This window comes from Giraffa tippelskirchi, chromosome 8 (genome assembly GCF_054371585.1).
Source record: "Giraffa tippelskirchi isolate mGirTip1 chromosome 8, T2T-mGirTip1v1.2.pri, whole genome shotgun sequence".
NCBI lineage: Eukaryota > Metazoa > Chordata > Mammalia > Artiodactyla > Giraffidae > Giraffa > Giraffa tippelskirchi.
In genome coordinates, this window is record NC_137282.1 from 58078490 (window position 1) to 58093732 (window position 15243).

The following is a 15243-nucleotide window of genomic DNA, read 5'->3' on the forward strand; positions in this document are numbered from 1 at the left end:
TTTCTGGCTGCTTCTGGGGACCATTTCAATCCACTGGATTTTTGCAAAGACCATGGGTTCCTGAGACTCCTTTCCTGCAACTCGTGGCAGAATGCCTTCCTGGTACGTGTAGTATTTGAACTATTAAATTAACCCAGGGATCAAACCTACATCTCTGGTATCTCCCGCATTGGCAGGTGGATTCCTTCCCATTAGCGCCACCTGGAAAGCCCGAAAATAGATTAAATACTTTCAGTGGAAGGAGAGCCCACAATGACCAGATTCAGGTATGCGTGATTTTATTTAAAATGTGTCCAATAAGATTTTTCCACTTGGAATGAACATTTTACCTCTTTCCGCATGTTATAAGAAACAGTGGTTTCCTCATTTCATGGAACTTCTTGGAAAGGTCTAAGTAACTTAACAGAAGAGAAAACTGAAATCGTGGGGAGATTAAATAACAGAAGTTTATATTCTAGTGAGGGTGCTCACGCGTCGCGGCCTCGGGGACACACGAGTGACTGCTGGGCCATGCAATTCGTCCTGCCGTCACCGGGCCTCCGAAGGCAGCTCTGGCATTCCCTGTCACGAGCGCACAGAAGGACGTGGATCAGGAGACTTCAGCGAATGGGACACTGTCTTTTGCTTTCGGCGGTGGGTCGACCAGCAGAGAGAAGACAGGAACACGAATGTCGTAGGAGCATCTGAGGATGTCGGAAGAGACCCCGTCCGCACCCCACCACCGTTGCTCTGAGCCCCCCCCGGCATCTGCACCTGTGTGCCCTGTTGCGGCCACAGCACCCCACCTTCACCCATGGGTGCGGGCTGAGCTGCAGACTGCACACGTTTCGGCATCAGTCTTGGGAGCACGGTCTAGCCAAGAGGGCGGTTGCTGTTTTCCATCCCGAGAACCTGGCCATATTAAACTTTTGTTCTCATGAACTAGCGGTCATAGAGCACAAATGAGGTCTACATGTCATGACACGGGGCCACAGAAAGACGCATCTTCAAGTTACGTTGACCTGTCGGGGAGAGAAATGGACTCGGGGCACAGCAAACGGGTACTGGCTGGGGCACGGTGTTCCCAGGGGCTACGAACGGTGCCACTGACGTGTCGACGGGTCGAGCGAGGGGTGCTGAATTTCCTGCCTGCTCTTTGGAGCTGCTGTCATGAGAAGAAGCTAGGGGCCAAATGATGGGGTGGGGGGGGCAGGCGGGCGGGGGAACGTCACCATCTCGACATGTGTTCTAAAGTGACCTAGAGATGATCATTCATTTATAATCGAAACCTAATCCCAAACAGCGTTGGCTCCCCCTCCTTCTCTCTGTAAACACATCTGATCATAAATAACTTAGGCGTCTCCTTGGCATTCAGGATTCCGTTCCGAAGGCTGGAGTATAAAAAGGATGAAGGATGCTCAGCGTGGAGAGGGGATGTCAGGTGTCCATGTGTGTGAAGAGGCAGCTTAAGCGTCTAGTGCACGTTGCAAACATCAGCCGTCAGAGACGGGCGGGGTGACCCAGCCGTACTTTTCATGAGTCTTCACCAAACTCTTAAAGGTGGCTTCGGCTTCCTTGCGACTGAAGGACTTTTTCGACTTGCCAGCTTTTCTACAGATCCGCCCCTGTGTGAGAGGAAAAAGATAAAAACCAGGTTAGAGCCCAGCAGTGATCCCGATTACCGCCCTCTTTGTTAAGAACACTCACAGAGGCAGGGATTTCTGAAGTCCTCGATGAAAGGAGAGATATGGAACATCACAGCTTTGGTACCAAACAGATGCAGGAGTCCAGTGGCAGGCAAGCTTTTGGGGGAGGGAGAGACATGCGTGCTGCTGGCATCCTTGGAAGGTGCTCATCCTTGGATGCTGGCAGGCGGTCCCTGGGAGGACCAGCTTTATCAAAAGAGCATCCATGCAGAACGCAGCGTGTCGCCCTGGAGGCAAAAATGCTATTCTAACTTCTCTTCTCTCCCACCTCAGGGTGCCTTTAATTACAACTTAGAGATATGCGTTTATGTATAATGTGTATATTTATACATTCACATACACACACACTCGAAAACTCTGACTTTTCCCATTCAAGCTCAGGAGCAACAAGCAACTTTCTTGTATTTCATGCCGTGAGGGAAGCAGCTCCCGAGAAGACAGAGGGCCCATTGACATGGAGGTAGAAGCCTGGCCCTGAGTGCCCAGGGAGGGGTTCAGGTGAGGCCAGCTCTTCCCCACACAGTCCCTGGTGGTGGGGGGCGAGGGGAGAGGTCTGCCCAGCTCTCAGTGACCAGGCGGCCCATGGTCTGGGGGACGGAGCGTTTGAGGCTGCAGAGAACAGACGGTCTGGCTCATCTCGGCACGGCCACAGGCTCTGGACCACAAGCAAGAAGGAACCAGAAGGCCCCACTGAGTGGCCGTGTCTCTGGCCATCACACCCCTCAGGGAGCCCTGGGGACGGAGGTTTAACTTGGCGGTGGTGGCGATGGGTGGATGAAGGGCCAGACTCGCCGTCAGAGGAGCTGTTGCTCTTCTTACTGCCCCGGGTTCAGCCAGTGCCCACGTGACAGCCCATTAGCGGAAACGCTGCCTGAGCCTCCCGGGCACACGTCCTTGCACCCGACTTCCCTTCACTCACCTGTCCTGGAAGATCCACTTCTCATCCCGAGCATCTCATACACACATTTTGTAGGTGGGATGCAAACACTCTCAGTTTCACCCACTAGTGAACACACGCACGCTGTTCTCAACAGGAGAACGTTCACTAACAATGCGCTCTGGACAGGCTCTCTGCATTGCCGACATGTGATACACAACACGGGCATGTGCCACCTGTGTAAGGGGACCCGGACAGGAACCAGACCTCATCCCCAGGGTCTCACTGGGCCTCACCGCATACCTGTCCCCCCGCAAAGGCAGCCCCCCAGGTCGGCGTGGCTGGGTGGCTGAGATCCCCCATCCGAGCTCTCTCTGATAACCCACTGACAACTCCCCTGGGAAGACATCTAAATCCATAGGGAAAATGGCACTGATCCCTATGAACTGAGAATGGGAGGCTGTGTCACACATTTAAATTCAGGGCTTCTCGTTCCTTTTCAACACTTGTCTTTTCAACAGTGCGGACTCAGAGCCACGCCCAGCCGAGAAGTCAGACACTTGGAGCTCCGGTTTTGCTCTGTCTCCTCTGGCCATCTCTCTGGCTGAACTTTTCCCTCTGCCAGTCAAGGGCAAGACCACCTCTTCTAATTAGCTTCTTGGTCCACATCAAATAGGAGATCAAAGCAGTCCATCCTAAAGGAAATCAACCCTGACTATTCATCGGAAGGACTGATCCTGAAGCTGAAGCTCCAATACTTTGGCCACCTGATGCTGACTCATTGGAAAAGACCCTGAATCTGGGAAAGACCGAAGCCAAGAGGAGAAGGAGGCGAAAGAGGATGAGATGGTGAAAGACAGGGAAGCCTGGCGTGCTGCAGTCCATGGGGTCACAAAGAGTCAGACATGACTGGATGACTGAACAACAATAACCATGTCAAATGAGCTGCTGAACAGTGAAGGAAAACTGGAAAAGAAGACAGGAAACCACCATTTACTGACTTCTAGAAATGGCCCCATGCCTCTCCTGCTTTGCTTATGGGATGTAGTTATACTAGATACAGAGGGACCACGAGAAGCTAATACATTTGTAATCATCACTGTGTGAGCCAAGATCAAAGTCCAGCATTATTTCATTAAACACAGGCAAATGTATCTTTGCAGGGATGTCGGCATCAATTTCTACATAAGTGGGAGCAAGTATCAAGAGCTAATTTCTTTTGCATAAAATGCAAATTCTAACCATGTCTATCATTCTTTTCTATGACACTGAAAATTTATGATATGACTTAAGAATTCTGAACTGACAGCAGCCGGACAAATACAAGCTCGCAATAATCTTGGAATATTCCTGTGCTCTTGGCATGAATGTTTACTTGGCTTATTCTCTGTGAAAGTCCCAATTGTTACAGAAAACAACAGACAACCCCTCAAATGAACAGACCAGTCTTTGTGGCCTCTTCTCCCCGAGAAGAATTATGAACATAAAACACCAGCACCCAGTCAATTCAGCAGCTGGGAGACAGAGCCCGTGGGAGACAGAGGCCGTGTGTGGTGGCCGGGGTCTCGGCACCTCCACTGCTCTCAGCTGGCCGCCAGCACCTCCCCTCTGGCCTGGCGTCTTACGCCCGAGTTTGCAGCTAACAGATATCGCAGCACAGACCACCTGTCCTCCTCTGATTGGCTATTGAAGCATCGCCCAGTGACACACTGGGCTTGAAAACCAGGGCGGCTGAGCTACGCTTGCTGAGATGCCCATGAGGTGCCCACTGCACTGAGAAGGTCAGGTGCACTCTGCCCACCTCGGTCCCCTTGACGATCCAGGCCACTCTGACGTTGAACCGACTCCCATTCTTTTTATTTTCTTGACAGTGCCATGTGGTTTGTGGGATCTTAGTTTTCCAACAAGGGATTGAACCCAGGCCAAGGCAGTGAAAGCAATGAATCCCAACCACTAGACTGCCAGGGGACTTCTTTAGTTTTTTAATTGAAGTATAGCTGATTAACAATGTTGTGTTAGTTTCAGGTGTATGGCAAAGTGATTCAATTATATATGCATATATACATATATATGTCCTACACATTTATATTCTCTGAATACATATATTATGTATATATATTTTCTCCATTTTATGTTATTACAAGATATTGAGTACAGTTCCCTGTGCTATACTGTAGGTTCTTGTTTATTATATATTTTATATATAGTAGTGTCAGACTTTATTTTTGGGGCTCCAAAATCACTGCAGATGGTGACTGCAGCCATGAAATTAAAGGATGCTTACTCCTTGGAAGGAAAGTTATGGCCAACCTAGATAGCATATTAAAAAGCAAAGACATTACTTTGCCAACAAAGGTCCGTCTAGTCAAGGCTGTGGTTTTTCCAGTAGTCATGTATGGATGTGAGAGTTGGACTGTGAAGAAAGCTGAGCACCGAAGAATCGATGCTTTTGAACTGTGGTGTTGGAGAAGACTCTTGAGAGTCACTTGGACTGCAAGGAGATCCAGCCAGTCCATCCTAAAGGAGATCAGCCCTGGGTGTTCATTGGAAGGACTGATGTTGAGCATCACTGACTCGATGGACATGGGTTTGGGTGGACTCAGGGAGTTGGTGATGGACAGGGAGGCTTGGCGTGCTGCAATTCATGGGGTCGCAAAGAGTCGGACACGACTGAGCGACTGAACTGAACTGAGTGTGTATATGTAAATCCCATATTCTTAATTTTATCCCTCACCTGCTTTGGTAACCATAAGTTTGTTTCCTGTGTCTGTGAGTCTGTTTCTGTTTTGGAAATAAGCTCATTTGTATCACCTTTTTTAGATTCCACATATGAATGATATTATATGCTGTTAGTATTTGTCTTTCTCTTTCTGACTTCATTTAGAATGGTAATATCTAGGTCCATCTATGTGGCTACAAATGGCAATATTTCATTCATTTTTGTGGTTGAGTAATATTCCATCGTGTATATATATATATATATATATATATATTACTATATGTATATAGTAATATATGTATTATAGTAATATATGTGCATACATCAGGCTTCCCAGGTGACACCAGTGGTAAAGAACCCACCTGCCAAAACAGGAGACGCAAGAGACGTGGGTTCCATCCCAGGGTTGGGAAGAACCCATGGAGGAGGGAATGGCAACCCACTCCAGTATTCTTGCCTGGAAAATTCCATGGACAGAGGAGCCTGGTGGGCTATAGTCCATGCGGTTGCAAAGAGTCAGACATGAGTGAAGTGCCTTGGCATGCACACACATACATATATTAATTTATATATATAATCTTCTGTATTCATTCACCTGTGGATAGACATTTAGGTTGTTTCCATGTCTTGGCTATTGTGAACAGTGCTGCTATGAACATTGGGGTGCATGAATTAAAGAGTTTTTGATATAGAGTTTGCTCCAGATATATGCCCAGGAATGAAATTGCTGGATCACATGGTAGCTCTAGTTTCAGTTTTTTAAGGAACCTCTATACTGTTGCATGGGCTTCCCCGGTGGCTCAGATGGTAAAGAATCTGCCTGCAATGCAGGAGACCTGGGTTCGATCCTTGATTCGGGAAGATCCCCTGGAGAAGGGAACGGCTACCCACTCCAGTATTCTGTCCTGGAGAATTCCATGGACTGTATATATAGTCCACAGGGTCACAAAGAGCGGACACGACCGAGAGCCCTTCACTCACTCACTCATCCTGGTCCCTAATGGCTGCACTGGTCTGCATCCCCACCAGCAGTGTGGGGGGCTGCCTTTCCTCCACATCCTCTCCTGCATTTGTTTGTGGACAGTCTCATGATGGCCATTTCGGCCAGTGTGAGGGGACCCCTCACTGTGGTTTTGCTTTCTGTTTCTCTAATACTTGGTGATGCTGCACCTCCCACTCTGCAGTCTCCTGGAGTCTGGACTCTGGGGAAAACTGCAGCCTAACTTCTCTGACCCTCTGTGCATGCTATGTCGCTTCAGGCATGTCCAACTCTGTGCAATCCCATGGACTGTCGCCCACCAGGCTCCCATCCACGGGATTTCCCAGGCAAGAATACTGGAGTGGGTTGCCATTTCCTTCTCCCTGACCCTCTGTATTTCCCTCTATAAATCAGGGACAAAACCCACTTCACAGCATCATTATGAATGTCAGGTAAGATACTGAATTTCAAAACATGTTGAGAGTTTTAAGGTGTATACAATGAATTAAGAACAGTTTTTCTTATTTTCCTAACACTGATAGTTTCTCCTATCCGTTTCCATGTAACTAATACTCAGAGAGTCTTTCCTGGAGATTTCCCTTCAAATAACTCTTGTTTTCCCTAAAACACCTCCACTTTAATGTTAAAGGACCTGATCTGACAGTTTACTCAGCCCACGTGATAGCTCTGTGCTCTCACTAAGAGCTCAGAAAAGTACCCTCTCTTTCCTGAAGACCGTCAGCCTTGTTCCAGATTGTAAATGTACAGTTATATGTAACCATAGGGTCCTTAAAAAGCTCAAAATCTCACTGTAATATTGGCACCGAGCAGTTCCCTGGGGCTGCATCTGCCAAACAGAGCCATTCGTTGGTGCTTGGTTTGAACTTTCTATTTTGCTCACGGCTTTTTAATTTTGGACGGGGTGTTGTCAATCACAATGAACAACATGAAAACATTTCCACAGAGCTCACGATGACCCCAGACTCAGGGCCTTGCACCAGCCGCCGGGTCTGCCGCGGCGTCTGTTATCCGCAGCGTGACACTTAATCTCAGTCTGTCTCTGTCTCTTACTCATCTCTTGTTCATTCATTCACTCACTCAGTATGTTGAATCCTGGGTGTAGAAAGACAGTGACTTGGCCCCTGCTGCAGGACCTTAGATTCATTACGGGGAGAGAATTGAGTGTGTTGTCACTGCTGAGACAGCAGAGGGTACGTCAGGGTCTCTCAACCCCAGCATCACCGACAACACAGGCTGGGTGATTCTTTGCTGGGGGGTGTCCCATGCCCTGGAGGATGATTAGCAGTGTCCGTGGAGATGCTAGTAGCACTATGTGAGCTGTGACATCCAAAGCATCCCCAGATATCGCCAGACATCCCCTGAGAGATAAAATCACTCCCAAATGACAGCCACTGGTGTATGGAATAAAGATGGCCCTGAGCAAGGGGTAGACAGTCCATCTCCATTCATGCAGCAAATGATCGCTCCAAATCCTCCTGGAGTTACGAACTGTGCTGGTTACTGGGACTGCGTGCGTGCGTGCTAAGTCACTTCAGTCATGTCTGACTCTTTGTAACCACATGGACTGCAGCCCAGCAGGCTCCTCTGTCCATGGGATTCTCCAGGCAAGAATACAGGAGTGGGTTGCCATTTCCTTCTCCAACTGGGACTGCAGGGCTTTCTAAGTTGGAAATGATTCTGATCCTCATGGAACTTATAGGTCAGAAGGGAGGATGGGTTCTACCTTGTGGGGAGAGGGAAAGAGAAGAGGCAGTGTTCGTTGTCTGTGAGTTCAGAAAGATTTCCACGTTTCAAGACACTTGAACTGAGCCTTGAAATATGGGTGGAAAGTGTTTGCCAGGCCACGGTGGGTGAGGATAAGGGACACCAAGAGGAGGCTGAAAGACATGGCTGTATTCAGAAAATACACCTGGCTTGGTGAAGCTAGGGCGTGTGCGTGTGTGTGCATGCGTGTGCACGTGTGTGCATGTGCATGTGCATGCATGTGTCCATGCATGTGCGTGTGTGTGTTTGTGCATGTGTGCGTGTGTGTGTGTGTCGGGCGAGGGTGAAGAATTCAACACACGTGGCTCCAAAGTCCTGCTCCAATACCTCCTGGCTGTGTGACCTTGGGTGTGTTACTTAACCTCTCTGAATCGCAACTTCCTGACCTGGAAAATAAGCATAATAACAGTACTATATGACACTGAGGTTTTATAGGGACTTAATGTGTTAACAGGTGTAAGATGCTCAGCTCAGTGCCAGGCACAAGATGAACACAATAAATGTGGATTTTCATCTTTGAAATGATCACAGACTATCTTATCACTATTCTTTGGCAAAGTTATTTTTGTTCTGCCCTCTTGGGAAAAAAAATGTGTGGGTATTATGATGGCTTATTCACTCACAAAGACATCTTCAGGATTTGTATTTGTAGGGCTGCTTTCCTAGCCCTTTCAGTAACAACATTTTAACTGGTTGACATAAACGTATTCTTTTGGTATTTCTCACTTGATTAGATTTTCTTCTATTTTTCTTCTTTGCAAACATACTTTCATGACATTTTTGTGGTTCACTTGCCCATGAATTACAAGCTTTGCTCCTTTAAAACTAGTAGGAACTTACAGACTCTTCATGCAAAGTTTTGAGGCTCCTTTACTCATTTCCTGCGTTGAATTAATTTGGTTTTAAAGTCTTAGAACGTCTGACTGTTCGTCTAAAAGCACTCGCACACCCCACCCCTCTGATGTGTGCTTCCAGCGTGTGTTGTGCTCAGTGTAGACTTTCTCGAGGACCCTGCACATGGAGCAGAGGCTCAGAACGGACCCGAGCTCAGCTCGAGGAAAACAGGCACACACGGATTTGGAAGGAGGTCCGCTTGGAAAGACGGCAGTGATCTCACCTCTCTCTGAAGCTCTGCTGTTCAAAGCAGGTCAGCTTACAAGTTCTAAAGAACAGATAAGACTCTGCAGTGAACGAGACTGCTTCAAAGCAACGCTTTCCCAAATCAAAGGGCGACTCTGAAACCGCTGACCAGCGAGGAAGGCACTCCCGCTGGATGTTGTCCAGTGAGGCAGCAGGGAGAGGCTTATACAGGCTGGAAACGCACCGAGTTGATTCCGCAGCCTTGACCGTGGGTCTGAGAATGTGTGTGTGTATGCACGTGTACATGTACATACGAATGCACATATGTATGTGTGTTTGTACATGAACACTCACGGGTGTGCTTGCACATGTGTATGTGTGTGGCTAGAGTGATGTCGTTTAAACTGCGGGGAGAGAGGAGATATGAGTGTCCCTGAGCTGACTGGAATCCAAGGGTCACCTGGAGGGAAGCCTCAGGCCTCATACCTGGACTGGGAGGATGGTCAGCTTACAGGGGGAGCCCGCTGCCCGTCAGGGACCCCACCTAGCACCAGCCAAGGCAGGGGAGCGAGGGGAGAGAGGCTCAGAAGGGCAGCAGTGAGGGGGCAGAATGAGGCAGTGGGCCTGTGCCATGTGGCCACCTGAGCGGGTAACGAGCTGGTGCTGGAAATGGTTCTTTTTTTTCCCTTTGGCTGGACCCCATGGCTTGCAGGATCTTAGCTCCCAGACCAGAAATTGAACCCAGGCCCTTGGCAATGAGAGCACCGAGTCCTAACCGCTGGACTGCCCAGTGTTGGGTTTTGACAGCCATGCGAGCCCCTGAGTGCCCACATGGCCTCTGCCGCAAGTGCAGAGGCATCCGCTCTGTGTCCAGGCGACGTCAGCGCCCGTGCTGCAGTGGTGTGGCCACTTTCACACACTGCATCTCATTAAACCTCCACAGACAACGCTTCACTTCAGCTTGGTCATCAGGGCTGGTCAGTGGGCTTCCACAGATCGGCTGAATCTCCACCAAGCACAGCTGCTTCCTGCAGACCACCAGGTGAGGACCAGCAGGCCCGGGAGGGCATGGGACCAAGGGAGATGGCCCCATGGCTGGGCCCGCGGGACACGCAGAACCCACCGGGAAAGGGCTTTGCCGGACCTGCGGTGCTCCCTCCCGGCAGCCAATGTGTCCGAGGACATAGAGGCTCAGCCCCTCCCTGAGTCCTGTCCCTGTGCTGGGCATTCAGGTCCCTGTGGGCTCCTTTTGGGTTTCTACCAGAATTCATGCCCAACATGGCTCCTATCACACCATCCTCACAGCCCACTCCAGCTACTTGTAATTCAGTCTCAGATCTTATTGGGAACATCTTTGGTGAGACACAAAAAAACTAAAAATAGACCTACCGTACAAATACACTCCTGGGTATATATCCAAAATAAAAAAAAAACCAAACCACTAATTCGAAAAGATACATGTACCGCAAAGTTCATAGCAGCATTGTTTACAATCGCCAAGACACGGAAACAATCTAAGTTTCCATCAACAGTTGAACGGATAAAGACGTGGTATACATAAACAATGGAATATTCAGTCAGTCAGTACAGTCGCTCAGTTGTGTCCGACTCTTTGTGACCCCATGGACACATCAGGCTTCCCTGTCCATCACCAACTCCCGGAGTTTACTCAAACCCATGTCCATTGAGTTGGTGATGCCATCCAACCATCTCATCCTCTGTTGTCCCCTTCTCCTCCCGCCTTCAATCTTTTCCAGCATCAGGATCTTCAGCCATAAAAAGGAATGAAATTTTGCCATTTGTAGTAACATGGATGGACTTGGAAAACACTGTGCTAAGTGAAGTAAGTCAGACAGAGAAAGACAAATGCCGTATGGTATCACTTATATGTGGAATCTAAAAAGCAAAACAAATTGGTGAACGTGCACACAAAAACAACAGACTCATAGATATAAGAGAACAAACTAGTGGTTACCAATGGGAAGGGGGGGCAGTATAAGGGTGAGGGAGTAAGAGATATAAACTGCTAGGTATAAAATAAGCTACAAGGACATATTGTGCATCACGGGGAATACAGTCAATTCTTTATAATAACTATAAATGAAGTACAACATCTAAAATTTGCAAATCACTATATTGTATGCCTATAACTTAAATAATATTTTACATCAAGTATACTTCAATTAAAAAATCAAACCTCTATATCCTCATTGCAAAATACTATAAAGATTCTGCTGCTGCTAAGTCACTTCAGTCGTGTCTGACTCTTTGCGACCCCATGGACTGTAGCCCACCAGGCCCCTCTGTCCATGGGATTCTCCAGGCAAGAATACTGGAATGGGTTGCCATGCTCTCCTCCAGGGGATCTTCCCAACCCAGGGATCAAACCCGCATCTCTTACGTCTCTTGCATTAGCAGGCAGGTTCTTTACCACTAGTGTCACCTGGGAAGCCCATAAAGATTCTACTATATATTAAAGGTCTTATTTTTTATAATATAAACCACCAAAAAAAAAAATAGACTATGAGGCAGACTCTAGAAATGATCAACTCAAAATTTTCATCTAAGAAACAAAAAAGCTGTCTATCTTTCTGGAAGTTACACCTTGAGGACACAAGGTCTGTCTTCTCATCTGACACCGGGTACTAATCCATAGTTAAGACATACAAAGCCTATTAGGAAAGCGCGTTTCACAGCAGGCTGCTAGAACATTCCACTGCAGCAGGGGATGCGGGGAGCGGTATGCTCACGGCACTGGGCCGGAATGGAGCTGCCCTTGGGGGCTGTAGGTGGGACGCCCAGACTCCTCCGCGGCATGAAGCTTTGTGCGGGTGCACACGTGGATATACCGTCTGCTGCAGAAAGGCGCCATGGTCCCTCTATCGGAAACGTCCTCACAGAGCATCGGAGGGCTGCACGCGTCCACCTGAGGCAGTGAGAGCGCCAGCAGCTGATGCTGTGTCTAGGAAAGATAACTGGGTGAACCTGGGGACACCTAGGCGGAAGCTGAGACTCTCCCCATCAGCACACAGCCTTTCGCTGCACAGCAGGAGCATCGCTCTTGCGGTCAACCCACCCTGAAAGATACTAGTCCCCAACCTGTCTGGCACCAGGGACTAATTCTGTGGAAGACAATTTTTTCACGGACTAGGGTGGGGTATGGTTTTGGGATGCTTCAAGTGCATTCCATTTATTGTGCCCTTTCCTTCTGTTATTATGACATCAGCGCCAGCTCAGATCATCAGGCATTAGATGCCAGACATTGAGAATCCCTGCTTAAAGACACTCCTGGTCTATCAAAGTTGCTGACGTGCAAAGGACTGTATTTTCCCATGGATAAACTAGGTGCCTGCCACAGAGCAGACCTTGTGAGGGTTGCTGGAGATGCCAGGGGAGGGAGATGGCCAGGACCTGGGACGGGCCTGGTGGGTGGCAGCAGTGGGAATGCCTGGAGGAGTGGATGCCCTGTGCTGTGTTTAGTCGCTCAGTCGTGTCCGACTCTTTGTGATCCCATGGATTATAGCCCGCCAGGCTCCTCTGTCCATGGGGTTCTCCAGGCAACAATATTGGAGTGGGTTGCCATGCCCTCCTCCAGGGAATCTTCCCCACTCAGGGATCGAACCCAGGTCTCCCACACTGCAGGCGGATTCTTTACCATCTGAGCCACAGGGAAGCCCTGGAGGAGTGGATGCATGAATGCAATTGGCCAGACTTGCGTCCCCTCCCTGGCAGGACCACAGGCCCGCTTTCCACAGCACTGACCCTCATCAGGGCCAAGGATGCGTGGCCATTGCCGTCAGGAAGGAAGGTTTTCTGAGCAGGAAGACTCTCCACTACAGTCTCTAAAGTGGTTTCCTAATTATTAAGTGATCAACGTCTTCAGATAGTCTCTCTCGATTTTTGTGAACCTCTCAGGATGACAAAGTCAGCATCACTTTCATATAAACCTGGATAATAACTAATAAAAATTAACGTGAAGCCACGACGTTATTTAACCCAGTGGCGCTCCTTAGCTACTGTTCCCCTTTCTGTGATTTCAGTTACCCTTGGTCAACTACGGTCCGAAACTTCTAAATGGAAAATTCCAGAAATAAAAATTCACAAGTTTTAAATCGCACACTGTTCTGAACAGCAAGATGAAATCTCATGCCCAGGCAGATCTAGGGTACACTGCAGGTTTGGTTCCAGGCCATTGACATAAAGTGGGTATTTCATTAAAGCGAGTCACACGAATACTCTGGTTTCCCAGTGCATATAAAGGCTACGTTTACACACCACTCTGGTAAATTAAGTGCGCAATTGCATTGTGTGTTAAAAAAAAAAACAATGGAAACATTTAAAAACCAGCATTAAGTGCAAAACGTTAGTCACTCAGTTGTGTCCGACTTTTTGTGACGCCATGGACTGTAGCCCTCCAGTCTCCTCTGTCTCTGGGATTCTCCAGGCAAGAATACTGGAGTGGGTCCCCATTCCCTCTCCAGGGGATCTTTCCCTCCCAGGGGTTGAAGTCAGGTCTCCTGCATTGCAGGCAAATTCTTTACTGTCTGAGCTACCTGGGAAGCCCAAGTACAAAATAATGCTGTTGAAAAAATGGCACTAATAGACTTGTTTGATGAAGGGTTGCCACAACCTTGAATTTGTTAAAAAACAAAACACATTATCTATGATGTACAGTAAAATGAGATGTGCCTGACCATTGCCCTCAGTCCCACCTGGGACGTAAATCCTCCCTTGTCCAGCGTTTCCACATAGAGAAAAACGTACAGCGTAGCGTTCAGTACTATCCATGGTTTCACACATCTGCTGGGGGGCTTAGAGTGTGTTCCCCGAAGATGAGAAGGGACAACCTGATCACCGTTAAACCATCCTCAAGCCACTGGCAGCACCAAAGGCACAGTTCATGGATATTTTTGAATCTTGCAAAACATAAGCATCTCTTTCTTCTACATTTTAAATAAAGTTCTAGCAATTATGGGATCTGTTTTAAGACAGATTGCATTTTCTTAGACGAAGCAAACACGGAAAAAGGAATGTGATGATAAGACTTTAAATTATGTAAGATAATCACTTCAGAATTATTTTTTTCTGGAGACTCTGCCAATACTTCTGCTTAAGCAACTGAGTCCCGGTGGGTTTCACCAGCTGCGTGGGACACAGGCAGTGGCAGCTGGACTTCCCTCTTTAAAGGCAGTCGTGGTGATGGGGGCTTGTCCTTGCTGTGCCGGACACAGTTCTCAGGACCCTGCTTGCATAGACTCCTTAAGTGGGGTGGGGGGTGGTCCCTGCTATCGTCAACCCATCAACCCTGATTCACAGGTGAGGAAACAGACAGAGAGAAGCCAACCATGTGCTCAAAGTCACACAGGATCCCCCAGCTGAATCCCAGGCCAGGCCGGCTCTCAGAACACGGAGCAGCTCCCAGGAGTCGCAAGGGAACCGGATACCGACCCTTCGCTGCACAGGACGCTGCAGCCTGGCTGCTCTCACTGGACGCAGGGCGCCGGGCCCCCTGAGCTCCTCTGTCCCCTCCCCACCGCACCCTTCTTCCCACCTGGAGCTCACCCCAGGTGCACGCTCTGAGCTGATCAGGGTGTCGAATCTGCCTTCAGCACCAAGTGTCTGGCCCTCTGGCCACCATCATGGGGACCTTGGCCCCTGCCTGACTCTGGGGACCTTGGTCAGCCGGGCGCCTTCACCCCGGGGCCCTGTTCCCTGGGACGCCGGCATCCGTGGTTTCCATCTGCTCCACACAGGGTGCGGGAGGAGCTGCTGGCCACAGGCCAGCCGCGGATGGCGTGTTCCCGTTTGCAAGCTGGAGGGCCCGTTTAACACAGCACAGCCGCTGCTTCTGGGTCTGCTACTTCTGAGCGGATCCTGGTGCCTGGAGAAGCCAGAGAGCAGACCCTCTGCCCTGCCGGGAGAGCCCTGTGGGGGCTCTTCATCAGCTCAGTCATGCTCCCCCCGACCTGGCTCCATCACGCTCAGCAGCCTTTTCACAGGGTCAGCTCTGCATCCTGGCGAGTGAACAGGGCTCAGGTATGTTGTCCTACCCACCAGACCTCTCGGGTCAGGATCGAGCCAACCCTCTGCCCCCACCCCCGACTCGTGACATCGCAAG

General features: G+C 49.1%; 1 protein-coding gene across 1 annotated transcript in view; it reads right to left on the minus strand.

The window, feature by feature from the left end:
- Positions 1–261: 261 nt before the first annotated feature.
- Positions 262–15243, minus strand: part of UBE2QL1 (ubiquitin conjugating enzyme E2 QL1) — a 55142-nt gene continuing 40160 nt past the window's right edge. The window contains exon 2 of the mRNA XM_081520980.1: positions 262–1604. Within this exon, the coding sequence (XP_081377106.1) occupies positions 1473–1604 (132 nt within the window). The 3' untranslated portion in view covers positions 262–1472. The remainder of the gene's footprint in view (positions 1605–15243) is intronic.